Source organism: Melopsittacus undulatus, chromosome 3, assembly GCF_012275295.1.
Source record: "Melopsittacus undulatus isolate bMelUnd1 chromosome 3, bMelUnd1.mat.Z, whole genome shotgun sequence".
NCBI classification, from domain to species: Eukaryota; Metazoa; Chordata; class Aves; order Psittaciformes; family Psittaculidae; genus Melopsittacus; species Melopsittacus undulatus.
This window is the reverse complement of record NC_047529.1, coordinates 58,817,509-58,840,352: the sequence shown is the minus strand read 5'-3', so window position 1 is coordinate 58,840,352 and position 22,844 is coordinate 58,817,509. Positions and strand designations below refer to the sequence as shown.

At 36.5% G+C, this 22,844-nt stretch overlaps 1 protein-coding gene across 3 annotated transcripts in view; it reads left to right on the top strand.

Moving 5' to 3' along the window:
* ATG5 (autophagy related 5) overlaps nucleotides 1–22,844 on the top strand; it is a 77,921-nt gene that overhangs the window by 5,876 nt on the left and 49,201 nt on the right. For all 3 annotated transcript variants that reach the window (XR_004081326.2, XM_005154663.3, XM_031054065.2), the window contains exons 3-5: nucleotides 1,196–1,323; nucleotides 7,432–7,510; nucleotides 12,421–12,583. Coding sequence is in view for 2 of the 3 variants with exons in the window: in XM_005154663.3 (XP_005154720.1) it covers nucleotides 1,196–1,323; nucleotides 7,432–7,510; nucleotides 12,421–12,583 (370 nt within the window). In the remaining variant the exon portion in view is untranslated. The remainder of the gene's footprint in view (nucleotides 1–1,195; nucleotides 1,324–7,431; nucleotides 7,511–12,420; nucleotides 12,584–22,844) is intronic.

The following is a 22,844-nucleotide window of genomic DNA, read 5'->3' as shown; positions in this document are numbered from 1 at the left end:
TCCGCAGAGATCAAGTTTTCTGTTACACAAAATATATCTTTACATAGTTTGGAATGTCTGTACAATGACATTCACCTAAGGCCTAGCATTAACTGTAATACTCTAAAGAAAGTATTTTAAGAAACAACACTGGTTATGAGGAATGGCAGAAAATAAATGTTTGCTTTTCTTTAAATATGCAAAATTTAGTGTATTTCTATTTATTCCTTAGACCTATCTATTTAATTAACAATTAGGAAATGAAAATAACTGTACAGTGTGAATAACATTAATTTAAAATTACTATTCCAAAGCTAAATATTAATTTACAGGGAGGTTAGTCTTTGCTTATTGTGATTAATGAAGTCTACGTAATCAGTTTTACTAGGTATGAGGTTTTGTTGTTGTTTTTTTTTTTAAAAAGGGTGGAGGGTTTTTGCAAATGAAAATAACACAGCATTCTGTTTGGGATAGTGCATAACATTAGACTTGAGGAAAAAAATGTATGCTGGAAAGCTATAAGAAGGTTTCTGTTTCAACGGATAAAATATTGATAGTTTTCTTTCTGATTTTGGTAGCTGGACAAAAGTTAAATAGTGGAAGAATCATAGTAGTCTTGACTAATATGTTGAATTGGCAAACCCAGTGCAAAGATGATGGAAATTGCTAGCTACTGGAAATACAAAATGTTCTTGGAAACCAAACTCTTAAGCAGCTATTTTTCTGAAAATAAACAAAACAAAAAAACCCACAATAAAAACCCTCTCAAAACCAACCTTTATAAGAATTGCCATTTTAAAGTAATAGCTGATACACAGTTGCTTGCTATCTTCAAGTTATATAGAAGAAGTTAGAACATGTTCTTGTCTGTTTACATGAAGAAAGTTAAAAATTTAGTTCTTTGGCTTGCTTAAATATAGAGAAGCGTGAATTAATTTACTCTCTTCTCTCTCCCACCACACTGAAAGAATAAAGAACTTGTTTTTCTGTCTTTTGTGTTAGTGTATGGGATGCTGCTATTTTGCATCTTCTGAGTACATAATTTCATAGGCTTTCATTGACCATTAATAAGTAAACTGTCTAAAAGACATCTTACCTTAAGTTGGGGGAAAAATTTCAGCTGAAATGTTATTATGAATATGCATACTTTTTATGGTATTTTTATTAATTTAGTAAATTGTATTTATACTTAAAGCTTCTATTATTTTTTTTTCAGTTGCTTTTGCCAAGGATAAGCTACTTGACATTGGTGACAGACAAAGTGAAGAAACACTTTCAGAAAGTTATGAGACAAGAGGAAGTTAATGAAATTTGGTTTGAATATGAAGGTACACCACTGAAATGGTGAGTTTTTTTAACTTTGTACCTTTGCTCAGTTTATCATGTAAAGGGTTCCCATGTTCAGCACAGCATCAGTACTTTCACTAATCACTCCATTGGGTTTCAGAGATGGCAGGAGGAGAGTAAGAAAAGCATGTTGTTTGGAAAAACTTAAGAAAGTTTAATACTGAACATACTTGTGATTATTATGCTTATACTTACTATGTGTATAAGGCAGTCTAGTAGTTATTGTAATACAAAGTGTCTCTGGTTTTGGCTTAGAATTTCCAAATAAATCTTTCTTTACTTATTCTACCTTTTTAAAAGGTGCCTAATAACAGAGATAGGAAGTATTTCTGGAGTGTGAAAAGAAATAGTATATATATAAAGATAATAAAAGATGTGCATAACCTTCACTTTTCATGGGTGTGGTATGTGCTTGCACTATAAAACAGATAATCCAATACTGATGCACAGGCCCTTTTTGAATCCAATTAATTCAACTTTATTGAACTAATTGCTGTTGATTCTATTTTTATTCTGTCTTATGTGGTCTATTAGAAATATACATATTTTTACTGAGAGGTTGGAGCATCAGACTGGTATTGTTTAATTTACTTAATTTTCATAAAATCTGTTCATCAGTTTTGTTTCTTTATTTCTCCTATAAAGAGTTTTAAACAAAACATTTTGAGAACTGCAGTGTTTGCTAGCTTTGTATAGATAGCATCAGCTCTCCAGAATTTTTTTAGTATTTTGAATGCTGAAGAGATTTTTATATCTCTTTTTATTTCTTCTGTTACAATAGGAAAGAAAACTGCAAGTGACTACTTTAGCTTCTTGAATCTGGATTGTCTTGTGCTTAGCAAACATCACATCATGGAGTCTATAGACTTGATGATGGAGAAGATCTCTTTTAGTCTTTATTTCTTTGAGACCAACCTAGTATAAACCTTGAAAAAACATGAATAGAGAAGCAGAAAAACTGTTTTCACTTTTTCGAAACTAACAGAACCAGCTTTAGACATCTATTTAAATTATCTGGAATTTAACAATAATTTGTTTGTTTGTGTGCCATAGTGACCTTGAGTCACAGATACAGGTACCAACTTTGTTCCAGTGTGTTTGTAATCTTTGGTACATAATGGAAGAAAGCTTTCTAAGTTATCACTAAAGTTGTAACAAGAAAAGAGAAAGAAGATTTTTACTTCATCCAAAAATAGATCTGTATTTTCTGTAAGTTTTCAAATATCATGATGTATAAACTAGAATAAAAACCAAACCAAACCAAGAAAAAACAAACCCAAACTAGAATATAGGTGTAGAATGAAAATATAAATTATAATCCTAAAATCAAGTTAAGAGTTAGTAAACTCATTGAACACTGAAATGAAAATGAATAGTATAATTCTGATATGCTAATTAAGGCTCTGATCTTCCAGAAAATCTAAGCATATTCTGCCAGGGCAATAATAGCTCCACTGGTTTCAGTAGAATTGCTTTTCTAAGGAAAATGCTATATGCAAGCCATTGTTTTAGGAGAATGGTAATCCCCTAAATTGCTGGAGCTTGTTCCACAGAAGACCTGAATACCAGAATTGAGAACTGGGTCGAGCTAGTGGTTTGTAGGGAAAAAATAGTGACCATTAATACTTACTCTTCTTCAGTGTAACCTTTACATTCAGACTCAAACAGAACTTGCTAATAATATTGCTTATTCTAGTTATTTATTTTGCACTATGAGGTCATATTGCTTACAGCCTGTGCGGTTTCATACATGGTTGTGATGTAGCGTATATCTCTCCAGCTGCAGCTCTTCTGTTTTCCAGTGAGATTTTTGAGGAAGTCTGAAACATCCTTTCAACTTCATGGTCTGGAGCACTCAGGCCAGGCTCCTGAAGGACAATGAAGTTCTCCAGATCTGGAGTTAATGCAGGCCTGGGGCCTGCCACTGTGGTTGATGGGGCAAGGGAATATGTCTGCAGGAGGTGCGTGTTGGGTGAGGGTCTATGTCACCATGGTAACGAGCTAAAGGAAGAGATCATCAGGCTGTGCAGCCTCAGAGACTACAAAAGGAAATGGATCGCATCCTCTCAGAGACCCTGCAGCTACAGGAGCCTAAACTTACAAATACATTGAAGGAAATGCAGGCTGAGTCCGCTATTATTGGATTGGAAAGTAGTCTCCTTAGATATGGAAGGGCTGGAAGCCTGTGACTTTTAGCAACAGGATGAAAGCTCCTTCTCCACCTGTAACTACAGTATAGGTTCAGTGCTCTGGCTGCTGGTAAGGGACTGAAACCTCTGATGTTGATTTTGGCCACTTGATAGTACTGCAGAGAGTTATGGAGCATAGGATATTTTTTTTTGTCATGAATTTATCAGTCCATGTGACATATCTTACTGAATTACCACAGTAAATTATTCTGATTTGAAAACAACCTACCAGCTGATGCTGTGACTTTCTGTTCTGGGTTCAGAAAGAAATTGTTAGAAAAATAGTAATTAATTTTCCTTACTTTTGAAAGGATTTTAGGTACTTAAACATCATGTTTCCCAGAACTTCTCTCACACTCTGAAGCCACCTCTGTATAATAATAAAAGCCGTAATAAATTGACAATGACTGGCAGTCAGGGTGTTCTTATACTTCTATAGATAGATGACTTTGCAGAACCAGTCATTATTCTAGCATCTTGTAAAAAAAAATTTGTTGTCTCTTAGACATGTTCCTTTTTATATTTTTCCAATTATTTCCTTTGACAAAGTTCTGCACAGTCTGCCTGTTCTTGGCTCCCATGCTAGTTAAAAGCAATTTGATTTCAACATTAACATTTTTTCAAAATGATACCATCCTGGGCTGGATGTTTCCCTCAGCAGTTGTTTGGTTTTCCTTAATTCTCCTGGTTGCTGTAGGTTCCAGAGAGCATTTGTGTACTTCTTTACTTGCAATGCCTGTTTTTCAAATAGAAGTTCAGAAACAGCATTGCAGCAGTACTACTTGAAGCAAGGTCTCTGATGAGGCAATACTAGCTCATAGCACAAGGTAGATAGATACACACTTAAGAATGGAGTGAGGGAATGTTGGGTGTTTTTATGCCATGTAGAGATTGACAAAGTCCTCTTTTCTTCTCAACTTCTCTGTCCCCCTCAATTATCTATCCTGGTTAAGAAACCAGGTTTTATTATCAGGTAAATATAAATAGATGCTTTAGTATTGTTATATAGACTATAACAATAAAAAATAAAAATGCTTGTAAATGTATCTCAAAAAAAAAAAAAGGTGAAACATGGCATTATGTACAGGCATTACTTGGGGCTTCTGTTGGCTTCAGATTAAATGCCAGCATGTGAGAACTGGAGTTTGAACTTTACTCTTAATGGAAGGCTGTGCTCCTGAGTGGAAAATTATTTCACTTGTGCTCTAATATCTTCATTAATTCCATGTGTTGTGCTGTGGAACAAAATTAATTTAGGGATGGCCTCTTTCAAAATAAAAAATCATCTGTCAACTGTGCAAAGCACAAGGATTTTACCAAAGAAAGTTGGAGTACACAAACTTCATTTTGTAATCTCATCTGAGTAGAAAACATAGAGGTAGGTCAAGAACTGATGCTTTTTTTTTCTTTGTATCTATCTATTTTGTTGTATAAATTGAAAGTAACTGAAAGTCATTATTCACATTCATCTAATTATCAAAGGAAATCTGATTTTTGTTACTTAGCTCACCTGTAAAACCACTCTTTCATGGAATTCTTGCTGAATCCCTGAAGTATTCAAGATGTGATTGGCAGGTAGTAGTAAAAAGACTTAGTGGTAAAAAAACTTGAACATTAGCAGTAGCTATACTCTATTCTGCTTGTCAGGAAAACACAGTTCTAGATACTTTCTTAATATTTCACCCTATTCTTTCTTTAAAGAAATTACAAATAGGTAGGTTCAAGAATCGTAGCACTGTTTTGGTTTTTATTTTGCTCTTGTGGTGACTTTATTTTACCTTTGGGATTAGCTCACCCGTAGAGGGTGCTAAAGGACTGTTGTGTGAGTGTTCAGCGGGTTAGGAAATTGGCTTGGCACAGGTGCTCTCAGTTACTGCTCAGTTACTGCTCTCTGGACTTTCAAATCTTATGTATGTTCTTGGCTCTCTTCCTATGAGCATTCTCAATTCAGTGAAGCTACTGAGTTTACAGTTAAGTGTGTGTTTATCTCTTTGTAGGATGAAAAGCTAGTAAGGCTCTTTTGGTTAAGATTTTTGAAAGGTAAGAGAATGGTGCTTGGTATGCTGAATGAGGAAGAAAAACAACCCCAAACCAAAACATACATCAAAAATCTTGGTGGTGTCTGCTTATGAGAAAATTGCAGAAAGACCATTTTGGAGTGCTGTGGAAGTTTTGTGTATGGGATACATATTCCTTATATTGCTAGAGGCTGTATTTTCTAATGAATTTAAAGGAGACAAAGCTGTAAGAAGACAGAAGTGATTATTTGGAGGAAGCAGCTTCTTTTTGTATATCCTTTAATCCAGGTCACAGAATCACAGAATCCCAAGGGTTGGAAGAGACCTCGAAAGATCATCTAGTCCAACCCCCCTGCAACAGCAGGGAAACCTAGAGTACATCACACAGGAACTTGTCCAGGCGGGCCTTGAATATCTCCAACGCAGGAGACTCCACAACCCCCCTGGGCAACCTATTCCAGTGCTCTGTCACTCTCACAGTAAAGAAGTTCTTCCTGATGTTAACATGGAACCTCCTATGCTCCAGTTTACACCCATTGCCCCTTGTCCTATCACTGGATATCACTGAAAAAAGCCTAGCTCCATCATCCTGACACCCACCCTTTACATATTTGTAAACACTGATGAGGTCACCCCTCAGTCTCCTCCAAGCTAAAGAGACCCAGCTCCCTCAGCCTCTCCTCATAAGCCATCTTTGTGGCTCTGCGCTGGACTCTTTCAAGCAATTCCCTGTCCTTCTTGAACTGAGGGGCCCAGAACTGGACGCAGTATTCCAGATGCGGCCTCACCAAGGCAGAGTAGAGGGGGAGGAGAACCTCTCTTGCCCTACTAACCACACTCTTTCTAATGCACCCTCCTAGGATGCCATTTGCCTTCTTGGCCACAAGGGCACATTGCTGGCTCATGGTCATCCTCCTATCCACCAGGACCCCCAGGTCCCTTTCCCCTTCACTACTTTCCAGCAGGTCATCCCCCAACCTGTACTGGTACATGGGGTTGTTCTTCCCCAGATGCAAGACTCTACACTTGCTCTTGTTGAATTTCATCCAGTTTCTCCCCACCCAACTCTCCAGCCTGGCCAGGTCTCGCTGAATGGCAACACAGCCTTCTGGTGTGTCAGCCACTCCTCCCAGTTTAGTGTCATCAGCGAATTTGCTGAGGGTACACTCAGTTCCCTCATCCAGGTCATTGATGAAAATATTAAACAGCACTGGTCCCAGCACCGACCCCTGAGGGACTCCACTAGTCACAGACCTCCAGCTAGATTCTGCCCCATTGACCACAACTTTCTGCCTTCTTCCTTTCAGCCACCACTGAAATGCAAAACTCCGTTTAATCTTCTTTTCTTCCCTTGCATTCTTCTTAATTTGATAGTAAAGTTGCAGATTTCATCTTGAGCTGTCTTCTTTCAGCCCTCTCACAGATATGTTAATTTTTCATTTCACTGCCTATTTTCCACAATGACAGGTGGGAGAGGGAAGAGATGTTAAGGGTCAATGCAGTATAAACCTATGGCAAATATCTGGAAGCATGTATTTTCCATCAGACTAGCTATTCCTACCATTATCAATCTTTTTAACTAAAAACACTATTTTGAAGGATTCCACAGAGCATCTGTTAGGCCATTTATGCTGTTTCAAAACTAGCAGTGGTTTGTGGACACAGTTTGGAGACCACTGGTTTAGATACTGAACATATAAACTCCAGACTTGATTCTGCCAGAAACTGTCAGTCAATTAATACCTGTCTGTATAACTTTTCTGAATAAGTAATAATGAATGTTAGCCATTTGACTCCCACAATTTTTTTTATTTTTTATGTAAATGCAGGTATGTTAACTGTTAAATGTAAATAAAATTCACAGCTTTTATGTTCATTTAATATCTCTTCATTTTTAGGCATTACCCAATTGGTTTGCTGTTTGATCTCCATGCATCAAATACAGCCCTTCCTTGGAGCATCACAGTGCATTTCAAGGTAAAACTGAAATACACCTTTATAAATTCCTTCAGGAATTGTCTAAAGTTGTCTGTAAATCTACAGCAGTTTCCCATGAGGTTGTATGTGCCATCGAATGACTTTCCTTTGAAAATTAATTTATTACAATCTGAAAAAACAATTGTTTTTATTTTTTTTCAAGTTAAGTTGTGAGACTGTCAGTGCAAGTGAGTGGGTATAAAGGAAGAACTTTCTATAATGTTTTTAATTCAGTCAGCTTGAGTTGACTGAAGACTGGGAAGATTGAGAAGTGCTCATCCTTTTGGCACATTGAACATGGATGTGAGATACTGTAGAAATCCCTGAAGTCGAGGAAAGCTATTGTATTTCATGTCCCCTTTAGAGAACTGAGGGAAATGAGTTTGGTCTTGTGACAGCTTAGTCATAGGAGAGACATTATTTGATTACATGCTGTAAAACCATTAGGTATGACTTCATACCACTACTGATCTTTGCTCAGAGGAGTCCTTGTGCAAGGCTAGCTTTGGTGCAACATTCTTAAATACTTCGAAATGAGTTGAGGTGATCACTGCAAAACATATTTGGGGTTAATTAGAAATCATGATATTTAACTTTGAAACTTTATTTTCCCCATTATAAAAGAAACAGTGCAATGGGAAAACTGTTCCAAAGGAAAATGCTGGGTTAATAGGCTTGAATTTAGTGTGTTGATGTTTGAGGTGAAACAAAAACCATATTTGAAAGCAGTTGATATGAATGTTTTAATTCAAGCAGATCTTCTGTTGAAGGTGTTTTAGAAAAGGTCTTGCCAAGAAGAGTAGTCTGATTCTTTTTGGAAGTGTGCACTGAAGTCATACATTCTTACAATATGTATTTGTACATGTTGAAACTTCTGAAATGACTGACTGAATGAAGTTGGGGATGTTTTTGAAACCACTGCAATTGCTACATTGATGTATGTCAGAGAGCGCTGGGATGAAAAAACTTCCAGACTGTTCTGAAGAACTGAAAGATGTCTAGTTTCATAAATCAGGATTTCATTGTTACACATTCTGAGAGCTCTGGGAGAACAGCCGTGACAGTGTGTGATGTTGCCATCCCAAAGTAGGCCTATCTTGAGAAATAAGTTGCAGTACTACAGTGCCTTTCAATTTCATATAGTCATATGAACTGACTTTAGTGTCTTTGTATTACTGCTTGTCAGAAGATCAGCTAATTTAAATTTGTCTCAAAGGTGTATCTTAAAGGTCAGCAGAAATAACTAAAAGCTGATGTAATTTAGTTTTTAAAAATATAACACCTTGGATTAAGTACTTGCTAAATCTTTCCTATTTTTTATGTAATCTGAAAGTTTATTTAAATAAGCCCATCTTAATTCTGAAAGTAAAAAAAAATAAATATATCAAAGTATGTAAAAATATTGAAGACATTTTCATGTGTTACAGTATCTTACAGCTGAATAGTTCAGGTGTGGGATTCCTGCCTGGATGATTACTTTCATTTGTGTGTAGTTATTTTTCAAAGAGCTATAATTTTTATTTGGCTTAATTGAACAGTTAATAGATTTTTCTGCAGTTTAGCTTGTGCTGTCATGGCTTTCTCTTTTCTTTTACCAAAGCATGTAGTCAACAGCAGATGTCTCAAACATCTGTGAAGAGTGTTTTTAACACCCTCCCAGCCCCCCCACCCCCAAGTTTTCTTTGTTTAAAGTTAAAAACTTGGAAAAAGTTTCTTTCTGTTCAGTAGAAACTTGAAAGTTGAGAGATACTTGTAATTGCCCCCCCTGTGTAATGTACACAGACCAAATAAACACACTTACTGTTTGTCCTGAAGAAACAATTTATTCATTTGTACTTCTGGTATGCAATAAAGTAACATGCATTTATATCTCCAGTAAAGTTGAAATACAGTTGCCTTAAATAGTTGTAGAAGGATGAGCTTGAACAGAGCACTGAGGGCTGAGAATCATGAGAAGCTATAGTCTGGGAAGTTGCTTTTGTTACCCAGTGTGGCTTTACAGGAAAGAGGGGACACTCTTTGTCTTCCTGTTAAACTCATCGCATGCTACTCTGCAGCATGCTTAGCTCTGTTCGTGTTCTCAAGGTGGTAATCAACTCTCCAGGTTTTTGAGCAGTAGATAGGATGTAGTGAACTGCTCTGGAAATGGTAACATTGTTGGAGGGGAGGAAATGGGGTTTGTTAGGGGAAAGGCTGACATTCTCCCTTTGCTGAAGCCCTTATCTGCTGGTACCTGCTTCTCCATCTATGACCTGGTGTAGAGGAGGAGAGACTGCAGAAATCTGTTTTTGTGTAACAGCAGCTGCCGTTTTAGTTTTCTTGGCTAAAAATTGGGTCAGGTATAAATGTAGCCTAGTGCAACTAGACTGTCACAGAATGAAACAGATGTTTTGTGAACTAGAACTGATAGATAAATCGCTTATGGGTTATGAAACCAGACTGTTGAAATTACCTGTGATGGTTTTGGAACACTTTTATTTGAGAGGACATTTAGTGCGCCTGTCTATACAGATGATACCTTCTTCTTTATGACCAAATTTATGCTGCAGGTGTCTACTGGTATGCAAAATAAAACCAGTACTATTTGAGCTTTCTAAGAAAATAAGAGTCAACCCTTAACAACTTTTCTTTCAAAGATACAGAATATGGAGGGAATATGACTTCACCAATAATAATATGTGAATTTGGTATATGTTAATACCGTCTGCAAGTCTTATAGTTGTATAGCCAGGGGCAGCTACCAGCAAGTTTTCAATTATTTACATTTGATCACTATTCCCTTAAGTAGAAAGAAGGCAAGTAGAATTAAAAATAAAATAAGCATACATGATCTATATTTAAGTATAGAAATTACCGTCCTGGGCCCTAGTTTATAATGGGGATGCCATATTTTCTGTTGGTAGTCTCATGTAGATGAAACTGTTTTGTGTGCTTCTTGTAGATGCAGCAGTGTTATTTTCTGAGTTAGTACTTTCATATTTTATTTTTTCAGCTTCTGCTCACAGTGCTGCATAGAAATGTGACAGTGGTTTTCCTCCAAAGAAAAGAGTAGACAGCACTGAGGTTGTAGGAGTGTTTTCTAGTCTTCCACAGTGTTATCTTCCAGAAGCTTGGAAAATTACATATGATGCAGCTTTTAATACTGTGGCTAAATTATTTCCACTAGCTTAGCTGGCTTTGACCACTTTTAAACATCTCCTTGCTGTTGTGCGGACCACACTGGATATAGTCTCTGAAGCACATCTTCAGGGACTGACATTCCCTGTAATTCATTGGAAGAAAGTCAGTAGAGAGATGCCTACCTGTGAAAGTCAGGAATGTCCAGAAATTTTAGACCCTGCAGTTGAATATTTAGACACATGTAACAAAACTGTCGTTATCATAAACTTAGCTAAAACTTAAGCTTTTAATTGTGAAAGTAAGTTCCTAGGTTTCTGTCTTACTCAACATTAGGTACATTCCACTGTTTGATCTTTTGTTGAGGGATACCAGTGTCTCACTTTGAATTCTTGTATTTAAGGAATTCTCTTGTTCTTGAAGTGTGCTATTTCTGACTGTTCTTTTCTTCTGGATTGGTTACCAGACTTTACTTAGATTTTTGGCAGTTCCACATAATTTAGTCCTAAGTAACAATAGCACTTCCTTTTGAGTTCAACACCAGAACTTATATACTTAAGTGGAAAAGATACTAGCAGTCTTCTCTTCCCTTTATACTCCTTGTTTTAGAAGGTACTCATCTTTTTGATCCATGGTTTCCAGAATCTGGGTTCACTGTCACAAAGATGAATCACTGTTACATGAAATTTTATTATTTAATTTCCAGCTCTTTTCAATAACCTAATGAGAAGGGACCTATCATTTTTGTCCTTAGAATTTTCTTCAAGTAAGGCTATACCCAGCTCCCTTTCATATTGCCAACTGTTAGTGGTTCTTGGCTATTTTGAGCTCCTGTAGTTCGAAGCAGTGTTCACAATTTTTCCTGGTTTTAAGCGGAGGAGGGAATATATGGTTTGGTTTTGGTTGTTTTTTTTGGGAGGGGGTATTTGTTAGTTTTGTGGGTGTTTTTGTTTTGGGTTTTTTTTCCAGAAATATACTGCTCTTACTGTGACATGTAGCTATATTGTACTCTAGGTTGCCCTGCTCTTGCAGGGCGGTTGGAATGCATGATCTTTTGAGGTCCCTTCCAACCCTCAGGATTCTGTGATTCTGTGATATTGTAAAACCCTTTGAAAAACACCCTACTTCACCTGACAAGTAACTGTACATCTGCAATACTGAATGTAATGGTGCCAGCTCTAACCAAATAAAAAGAGTATAAAATCAAGTTGTAGTAGGCACATGTATTAGGTAAAGTTGGAGCTGAAAACAGTTTCCAGTATCTTAAGAAGTGTAAATGGCATATATGCTGTAGTTCATATATATTCATATATGTGGATGGTGATACTTGGAGGAAACATTTTTTCGAAGTCCTGGATAAAAATGGGTGCTAACCTGCCACTGAGAGTCAGTAAGAATTTGGTGCTTGTTAGGTACTTCTTCCCCTTTTCTCCTGTTCATTGCCAGAGAATTACATATCTGCTTGAAAACATGTTAAAGCTCTTAATTTCCTAAATTTTGTACCTAAGGGCCTAAATACATTCACTGGTGTATTATCAAGTTGAGGGTCAGTGATTTAGAGTAATTCCTGTTTTTACAGAAAACTGCTAAAGTTTTTGTTTTCCCTGAAACATTTTTCAGTGCAAAGCCTTTCTTGTCAGTAGAGTGGGAGAATGGCTATTACATTTTTCCATAAGCACATTCCAATGTGCTTATTTTTATAAATGTAAACCTAATTAAAATTATCATTTATTTATCATTTTTTAACTTATGTGATGCATTTATTTATCTTGATCTATCTTTTCTCTTTGTAGAATTTTCCAGAAAAGGATCTTCTACACTGCCACTCTAAGGATGTGATTGAAGCTCATTTTATGGCTTCTATAAAAGAAGCAGATGCATTAAAGCACAAAAGCCAAGTTATCAATGAGATGCAAAAAAAGGATCATAAGCAATTGTGGATGGGATTACAAAATGGTAAATACAGTGAATCAACTATGAATTATATTTAGGTCTAGCATGCTAATAATTAATTTGTTAAATTTTTAGTCATGGTGCAGGATAGAAATTGTCATTGTTCTGTGGAATTTTAGTCTAATTTCATGGAAAAGATTTTTTTTTTATTACTTCTTTTAAGTCATCATTTATGCGATAATCCAAATGTGGATTCAGTTATTCAGACAACTAATTTGAGTCATGACTCTATTTTAACAAACCAGAACCAGCAACAAAACAAGATAGATAGGTATTGTCTACTGTATTTTTGTGCAGCTTATGGTCTTTATGTGGGAGACACCTGAGGTGTAAACACTGTTCACTATTACTAATCTTGGACCGTAAGGTAAAAAATGTTGTTTCCTCCAGTTAATGCTGGAGGATAGTCACTGATAAACAATACAGGTAAACTTAAAAAAAGTTGCCCAGTAGAATAATAATTTTACTTCTCTCTGTGCCAAAAGGTGAAGGTTTTTTTCATGGGGTAGTTTTGTTTTGGTGGTTTGGTTTGGTTTTTTTTTGGGGGGGGGGGTGTTTGGTTTTTTTTAATTGATATTACCATGACTTTCACAAAGATTTCTGCATAGATAAGTATTGACTTGAAAAAGCAGCAAAAATAATTCAGCACAGGATGTTGTAAAATAGTGTTGTTTCTTTGCACAAATGGCAGAATCTGTACTGCAAAATGCAACTGTGCAAAATGTAACTTCTTTTGGTTTTAGTGTCTCCTCTTTTTAATCATGGTTCTTAGAGGCCTGTAAGTTGAAAAGTTTAAGTATTTCAGAAACTGCTATCTGGAATGGATGGTAGTGCCACTTCCAATGTCTTTTCCTCATCTCCTGAAGCTGTCATTTATATTATTACTGGTAAATGTATTTTATGGAAGCTGCAAGCATGAAGACGTTTATTTTGTGTTGAGGTACAATATACTAAATGCCTAGAATTAACATCTTCCTGTATGTTTATAAGAGAAATTAAATGAAACAGGAAGTGCTTTGAATGCAAGAAGACCTAAGGCATGTGTTTGCTTTAGACAGTGAGGTTCCAGGTTAATTTGGGTTTAATGTGTGTATTCAGTGAGTGTGTGGAGTTTCTGGTTATTTGTTATTGTTGTTAGTGATACTGCCTTTCCTATGAAAGATACTCCTGTAATAATTTTGAAGATTGGGTGCTTATTAGAAACTCTGGTCTCTATTTCTTTTATTTAACTGGAGGAGACTTAGAAATTGAGGAGAAACTGTACTTTGTCTGTTTCAGTTTAAAGTACTTCTTGAGTGATTCTGGTTTGTATAGCTATTAGTTAGCAAACTGACTGATAATATACTCGCAAAAGTGAATTAGCAGTAAATAAAGAGTTCTGGTCCACTGGCAGACAGAATCAGTATAAAAATAGGTATTTCCCCAAGGCTTACATTGTTACAAATCAATTTAAACTGCTATATTAATAATTCTGTAAAAAAAGTATTTTGCTGTTGTACATCTTGCAAGCAGTTTAGCTTGAGGGAAGCAAAATGCTGTGCCAGCATAATTTTATTTTCTGTTTCAAGAATTAATAGCTTTATTGCAAAAACAAATCCTGTCACTTCATCCCAGCACTCAAATGTTCCCAGCAGTGCACTTTGTGTGTGCTTTTTATGAATACTTTTTAAAATTAAAACTAAAATACTTCTAGTATGACTTATAATACAAGTATAATGAGTTATAATAGTGGAAGAAGAGTTGTCTACACAATGAAATGGTATAAGTTACTGCCCTTTTCTTAACCAGAAGTTACACAACCTTGATACCCTTAAGATATTAAGGTATGGGAACCAGATAAGCAGTGTGTTCTTTCTGTGCTAATCATAGGCTCTCTTTTAGTTGATTATTTGTCTAAATATTTTCAGTTGTAGGGAAACCAAAATTTTACTGTTTTGCTTTACAATATTGCTTAGCAAGACTGATTTCAAGGTTTCACTGTACTTGATGAGAAATCACACCTGTGGAATCTGACACCTAAATGAGAAGCTTGAACAATCTTTTGAATACTTTCAAATGCTAATTTTAATTTCTCAGCTTTTCATAAAAGAGAAACAAGAAAAGCTTGTGAAACTAAGATGACTCTTTTTAAGCATGTTGTATCTTTCAGTATGTTTTTGTAGGCTTTCATTTGAGATGTAATAATTTTAAACCTCTTTGTGAAACAATGAACTACCACAAAAAAGAAAAGAAAGTAGCATTTGTGATAACTTCCTTGTAAGTAATGATACATCTGCAGATTTGGTTTTTTTGTTTGTTTTTTTTTGTTGTCTGTGAAACTTCAAAACATTTTCTTCAGTTCTTAAATACAGGATATGCTATTTGTGTAACAAGCAATAGCTGTATTTAGAGGATATGTATTAAATGTTTTGGGAAAAATATCTAGTTTTTCTTGTTTGGAAATATGTAACTACCAATTACAAGTGTAATTCAGTAGAGATATTTCTGCTGAGAAGGAAGTGCTTGAATGGGTAGCATGAGAAACTTTTCAGCTGCTTTTAGGGGGAGAGCTATAACGGTGAATTTGCAGCAAAATCTTGTGCTGGTAACAGCTGGTAGGTATTCATAACAACCTTTACATCCCTCCTCCCACCATTTCTGGTTTTGTGTTAATCTGCTACCAAATCACGAAAGTAAACATACTTTTTTGTCAGTTACTTGTGCTGTGGTTTTGCTTGTTCTTTAGACTTCAATTAGCCAATCTTTGTCCATAAAACAGATATTTCTTAGCTATTAAACTTCTCTGTGACAGGTACATCTGTGTTGTACTGATTTTGACCAGTGTCATGGATAGCTGACTGTGGTAGGGAAGTGATAAATGCAGGCTATATAGATACTGACCTCGCTTCCTTTGTAAGAATTGTTAAAATTCTTTGGTCAGAAATGATGGAAAAGGTTGCTACTGGTTTTGCTCTAATAGTGTTATGGCCAGTTTTGTCATGGATAGAGGATTATCAGTGGGTGTTTTTTTTTCTTGTTGCCTTTTATGTGGAAAAATAAAGGCTTTCAGCTTTGAAACATTAAGACTTTGTGAGTCTAGTGGTGACTCAGATTCAAACAAATGCAATCTGAGCTGTTTTTTGGAGGACAGCTGTATTGTTTAATTATTTTTTTTGCATTGTTCAGAGAATTAGTATCTATAGCTTCGGTATATGATGGTTCTGAAAAAGGAAGGGTTTAGATCCAACACAGCTGCTTTTCATCAGTTGTGGAGAGACATAAGCAACCAATCCTGAAATTTTCATAGGCATCCTTTATAACAGGTGAAAACTAGAGTTCATATTTTTGATACATGAGTGGGGGAAATAACTAGTAAAAACTCAAAGCCAATTTTAAGGCTTCTTTATGTGTTATAAAATATAATAAAGTCATTATTTTACTGGAAATATTATGGAAAAAGAATATAATGCTCATTCATGCTGTAGGACTTACCAGAAGTTAAGTGGCCATGTTGAATTGTTCTTATTAAAGGAGAAAAATCCTGCAAATATTCAGAATATGCAATATTTTGCCTTCTAATGCATGTTATCTCTTTCATGTCTTTCTGACAGAATCAGGCCTGTGTTGCCTTGCTTTTATTTCTAAATTATATTTAAACCAGCCTTGGGGTTTTGAGGGGCTGAAGTTTTGTTATTTCTAGGTTATCACATTCCCGTTCAGAAGTGTTTGAAGCGCCAAAAAGAAATAGCACCTCTTTTGTGCTGTGTACACATGGCCCACACAAGTTTGATAAGTATGAGATGCATCAGAGCAGGCCTTCCAGGGATTCTGTTGTTTTGGTAGTGGTGGTGGTAATTTTTGTTTGGATTTGATTGGTTGTGGTTTGGGTTGGTTGGTTTTTTTTCTGGTAATGGATTGTGACCTGGACTTCAGTGTGAGTTCTGCAGTGTTTATTGGCTTGTTACCCTTCCTGCACGACTGACTACACAAATACTCAGCCCTGTATCGTGCAGTATCCAGGATTCTAAACTATCACCCCCTGGAAACTGACTTTTGCAATATTGCTCTTCATTACTGGCCTGGTTCTACTCGCATTGCTGCCCTTGTCGCAGTGCAGAGGTGAGGAATTGACAGCAGTCTGCATTTCCCCATTGGCTTTCTCTGCTCTGCTCTCAACAAGGGCATTGTGAGGCTGGGAAGAAACAGTGGGTCTCGAAGGAGGACATGAACTGCACAAAGGCAGAGAACGGAGAAAAGCAAAAGCACAATGCTACTTTATACTAAGTCTCTGCCATGAGAAGAGGTTGTCTAGGGACAGATAGACAGAGCTAGATGCAGGTGCTTTCTATTGTTTTCACCATCTTTTATGAGACATCCATGTGTTTAATGAAAACCGTGAAACTCTGAGGGAGCAAGCTTGGAGGTGTCTATCTTTGGCACAACTGATCTGCCAACCATATAACCTATTTATCTATTGTGGAGAGTTTGAAGTTTCAAGGCCTTTGTGTTTTGTGCTGGTTTTGAGACTCTTCCTCCTGGAATGTTACCATTTCTTCAGAAATGCAGCCACCTTCCAGACTTCCTGCTGAAGCAGGTGTGCCTTTCGTCTTCAACCCCAACCACGAATCAGCTGGTTCTCTGCCTTCACTGTTCTCATCTCATACAGCTTTTTTCAGATATTTGGTAGACTTGATTCAGATTGAGAGAATCTTGGACTGTGTTCCTGTAAGTCTGTTTTACTTGGGTATAAGTGATGCAGAGCCTGGGTTGTTTTTGGTTTTTTGTTTTTTTTTCTTAGTGCCTTCTGCTTTCCTTCCTCCCTCCCCTTAAAATGTCATTTCCTGTAAGATGTGTAAGGTCTAACTAAATTTCACAGTAAACTATCTCTAAAACCAGATTTAATTTTTAAAATTAACTTTAATAGTTGAGGGGATTTTGCTTCACAATTTGAAATGCTTCTACATTATTTTTGCTTGTAAATGCCTGAGCTTGACAGATACATTAATATAAGGGTGTCTTAACTCTGAAGAAAAGCTGCATTAGAAAAAGCATAGTACAAGGAAAGCAAAGTAGGTTAGTGAATTTTACAGAGATATGCTGCTCTATTTTCATGTGTGTGAACTGAGCATAAGCAGAGGCAAAGAAGGTATTAAAATATGCAGGCTATCTAGTCTGTGAACAGAGAATGGGAGGACAGGTGACATTGGCAGGTGTCCTTTTCTCTTTGACTTACTAGGGAAAGTCTGTAATAAGCCCTGCTGCTTTATTCCTACACAACCTGTGGGTTGTGTGTTTCAAAAATGGATTACACATTTTTGTTTAATAGTTATCAGAGCTTTCTTTTTAACTCAAGTGACAATACCTACTGACATCACCTGCTTTTAGGCTACACAGAAAGCTTATAGGATATATACATTTTCATATTTGATTAAAGGAAAGAAAGTATTCCATCTTCATGATTTTCTTTCCCTGAATCTTTTCCAGATAATTTGATGACCTAGAAAAATGAAGGAAAGTGATATTAAGGAAACAGTGTAGTTAAAGTGAAACTTCTCTTTTGTGAACATACTTAATAAATAAGAAGAATCATAGAATCATAGAATAGTTAGGGTTGGAAAGGACCTTAAGATCATCTAGTTCCAATCCCCCTGCCATGGGCAGGGACACCTCACACTAAACCATATCACCCAAGGCATGGTGATATGGCCTTGAACACTGCCAGGGATGGAGCATTCACAACCTCCCTGGGCAACAGGTATGGCTCCCTTGTGTATGTTAAAACAGGAGGAAAAGACCTTTTAGGATCTGATAGATAATCTGAAGAGTTACATACTGCTTTGTCATACATTTCAAAATATCCTGTTAGCCTGCAACACTCAAGCAATGTGCTTTTATTTCTCTATTTTCATAATGCTACTTTGCTATAAAAACTAATGGATAAATTACAGCATAAAAGTAAATGTGTTAAATACACTACTCTCAAACCTAATTGTACAGTGTTGGGGGAGGGATTCCCACTTTTTTTCTTGGGCTGCATCTGTAGCTCAATTTGTAGTGTGTCTTACGAATTAATATACATTATTAATACAAATATTAATAATGTATATTACTACATTAATGTATGTAGTGTGGCTTATGAATTAATATATTTTTTCAAACTAGAGTTTACAGCTAACTTTACATAAGGAAGATTTTCTTAATTGTTCTCTGATAATAAACACTTCTGTTGGCAATTTGTCACAGTGCATATAGGCAAGCTGAGTTGAATTGATTTAATTTGTTTAAGTTATAATAGTGCTAAAAAGGGAGTGGCAAACCTGGCTTGCCAACCTTGAGGCCCATACCCCTGTACTTGACTGTTACTAGTACTTGAGCTAGTTAGCATGATGTTTCCAGTGATTCCATGTCTTATTTGGAATGGGCAGGCCCAGTAAAACCTATTTGTTTTTGACATTTAAATTTTACAATCACCACTGCTTTCTTCTGGTATTACATAGTAACATGCCAACTGAATGCAAGTTTGGAGGGTATGTAAGATTAATGGGCACTTCATATGGTGGAGATATTTCAGGTAATGACTGTTGTGTAATTGCATGGGAAGATTATGACTCCTCCAGATACATTCATGTTGGATGTTGTTACTTTGCTAACTGTGATGTGAAGAATATTTCCACATATTTCTATAGGTAGCGTCTGTCATTTACATTAAGTCAAAACAGTTCTAAAGTCTTTCCATATGCGATAGCAAACTTGTTCCTGAAAACAGTCTGAAAAAGACTAGTAAACTTATGTGCCATCTTCAGTTGTGGATTTGTATTATGTATCACAGTCTGTCAAAATACCCAAGTAACCTCAGCATTTAACTGCAATATTTTACCTGTGCATGGTGGCAATGTGTAAAACAGGAAAAAAAAATAGTGCATTTTAATGACGCCAAACCAGTATTTCAAACTCTGTTCTCAAAAAGGCTGGCACTGAACTGTAGTAGTCAAATATGTATTGGGGTCCTCCTGAAGATATGATAATTGTGATTATCTGTGGTTTTGTTATACACAAATAAGAACTATGAGATTAGATACTCTAAAGTAATTTAGAGACAAGTCTTTAAATAGCTGAGAAATAGAGTAACTACCTGGAAAGGCTGTTTCTGAATAGCATGGTACACTTAGTTTTGAAGTGTTTATAATATTTATCTTTTATCATCAACGGTGCTTCATGTTTGAGGCATGTTACAAAAATCCTGACTTCTTACAAAATTGGTTAACATTGCTCAGCAGTCAGCAGAGCTCTGCACGCATGTTTCCTTCCTGGAAACAAAGTGGAAGTAGAATTAATACTCAATTTTGAGAAGACTCCTTTCTGGCTGCAAACACAATGCTTATTAGAGCGTGAGTCAGTAGAAAATTCCCTTCCTTTAATGTTAAGAAAATACACATTGAATCCTTGACTTTTAGCTGTCTGTAAAGTACAGTTTATTTGATCATATGCATGTGACAGTTTAAACCCTTAGTGAGTTTATGACTAAATGAAAAAGTTGTTGAGAGCAGTTGATGGCAGATGTGCCATTCAGAAGAACTGTGACAAGCTGGAGCAATAGCCAAGCAGGAGCTGACAGAAACAAGTGCAAAGTCCTGCACCAGGGACAGGAAGAACCCCATATATCCAGACAGGCTAGGGACTGACTGAGAAGCAGCTTTGTGGAAGTGGCTAATGTTGAACAGCAAGCTGAATTAAAAGTCTGTTGTGTGTGTTGCAAAATTGAAGATTAACCAGGGATCTGCTTTTGCCCTTGCATCCCCTAGAATATGGCCAGATGGTGAGTAATTCTTCCCCTCGGCTCAGCACTTGTAAAGCTTTGCTTGGAATGCTGTTGGCCTCTTTGGGACTCCAGGACAAAAGAATCATTGACAAATACAAAAGAGTCCAGCAGAGTGCTGCTAGGATGATTAGGGGCTAGAGCATATGCTATATTAAAAGAGACTGGGGAGAATTGTCTTGTGAGGCTGAAGGTGAGAAGGCTGAGGATGGACCTAATAGCTGCTTTCCACTACCTAGAAGGAAGACTGGTAGACTAGATGGAGTCAGATTGCTTTCAGGTGTGCCTCCATTGGCAGTAGAGTTGTACAATTACAAAAGAAAATGGTTACAAGGTTCTGCAGGAGGAAGTCTGGGATATTTGGACAGAGGAAGTAAGAATGGTTGAGTGGAAACCTGTGGGGATGGTCAAAACATGACCGGGCAAGGCCTTGAGCAAACTCATTTGACTTTGTATAGACAGCTCTTCAGATTTTTTTTTTTTTTCGTAGGGGAGGTTGGGGGTGCAGGAGCTTTTATTCCAAAGTTTGACCTCCAGAGGCACTTCCAATTTAAAGTTTTTCTATGTTTCTGATGCATCAGTTGGAGAGTCAGGTCTCTGCTGGTTTCAGCTGGGATAGAGTTCATTTTCTTTGTAGGAGCTGGTACAGTCTGAGAGCAATGCTGATAACACACCGATGTTTTATTTGTCGCTAAGTAGTGCTTACCGTAATCAAGGACTTCTTGGTCTTTCATGCTCTACATGAGCACTGTGTGCTCTGCATGAGATCCACTACAGTATTGTAGTTAACATTATGGTTGATTCTGTGCAAGTGCTTCTAGCTGTGCATTATTTCTATGGTTCATATGGTTACTAGATAGTGGTGAACCACTGAGAATACACAAAAGATTTGTGTTTTTTTGAACTTGAGGATTGGACAAATTTTTATGCAAGCTGAAAATTGGTATTGCTTGCATAGAGCTAGACATACATTTCAAATTTATACAAATAAATGTCTTTAAGAAGACACCGTGAACAGTACCAATAAAAGATCGTGCATGTGTGCATCTCTGTAGTATTGAAGGATAACATCTGTCTGGTATCATTTAGTGACTGCGTGTCTAATAAATATGTATAAGTGACTTATATTTTTAAGTTATCCATTGTTCAACTGGATCTCACCTACATTATTTGATTATTAATTTTCTGCTCTTTGACATAAAATGCAGTGAAAAAGTTTTATATTTCCCTTTAGGCAAAGTTATATAGCAGCCACCCTCTCTTGTTTAAGAAATATGATTAGTAGTCATATGAATCTTTTATACTGTCACTAATCTCACTTCTGTTTGGATCTTATTGCTATTACTTTAAATATGATTGTTCAGATATGAGTATTTCCCTTTTGCAAGTACTGTTTATTGCTAATACAGAAACTCTTTAGCACATTGGTCAAGCACTTTCTTGAAAACAGATGGGTTGTGGAAAACAAAAGTAATCAGATTTGGTTATTACAGGAGTTTAGATACCAGGTAGACTGCGTAAGCTTTTCACAAGGGAGGGAGATAAGTGTGTGAAGTACTTTTGCTAATAGGTAGGGAAACGTTTGTGTTTACTGGCTTGGTGAAAACTCAGTTTTGTTTTGATTGTCAAACTTCCGGCACCTTCTGTCTTTAAGAACTGTCTAGTTAAAGCACTAATGGGTTCTTATAGCTCATCATAGCACTAGAGCTTCCTTAAGTCTGTTTTGCATATATAGGAGGTACTGACACACAGAAATGGGAGAATGAGGAATCCTTGCACTTACGTTTTCAAGGCGATTGGTGGTGCTGGGGGGGATGATGATGTGTGCGTGTTTGGTTGTGTTGGGTTTTTTGTTCTAAGCTTTGAGTCTTAAGGTTTCTGCAAAAGTTAATTTTAGATTTTGGAGCTTTAGGCTTCTGGTGTTCAGTCAATGCCCCTAATGCTAATAAAAGCTTTTGCCAGGTCATATATATCAGTATGTAAACTGGATAACCTTTTCCTGCTACTTGCTTTGAAAACTTGTGTTAAGTTTCTTAACTCAGTTTCCCATAGTTAAAATACTACATCCATGCAAAGATGTTTGGAGGACAGCAGCACAAGGTTATGAGGACGAATTAGAGTAGATGTCTTCAGACAGTGCTGTACACACAGTGGAGATGTGTCTCGAGATGTGTGACTCCATTATTTCCAGCTAATTTATTAGAAAGCTTTTCATTCCAAGGATGTAAAGTAGATTGACAAAACATACTTGATCATGAAATGCAACCAGTCTCATTGTTAACTGTTGCAGATTTATTGCTGTTACTTTTAGAAAATATTAGACATTTAAACATCTTGATAAAACAATAGATTGTCTTGAGCAATGTCTCGGTGTTCAGAGAACAATAAATTTGTAAATTTACCTGCCTTAAGTAAGGTGACCTGCATAATTTCTGGGAGGTGAGGAAGTTGGAATGAAGTAGCTGTACA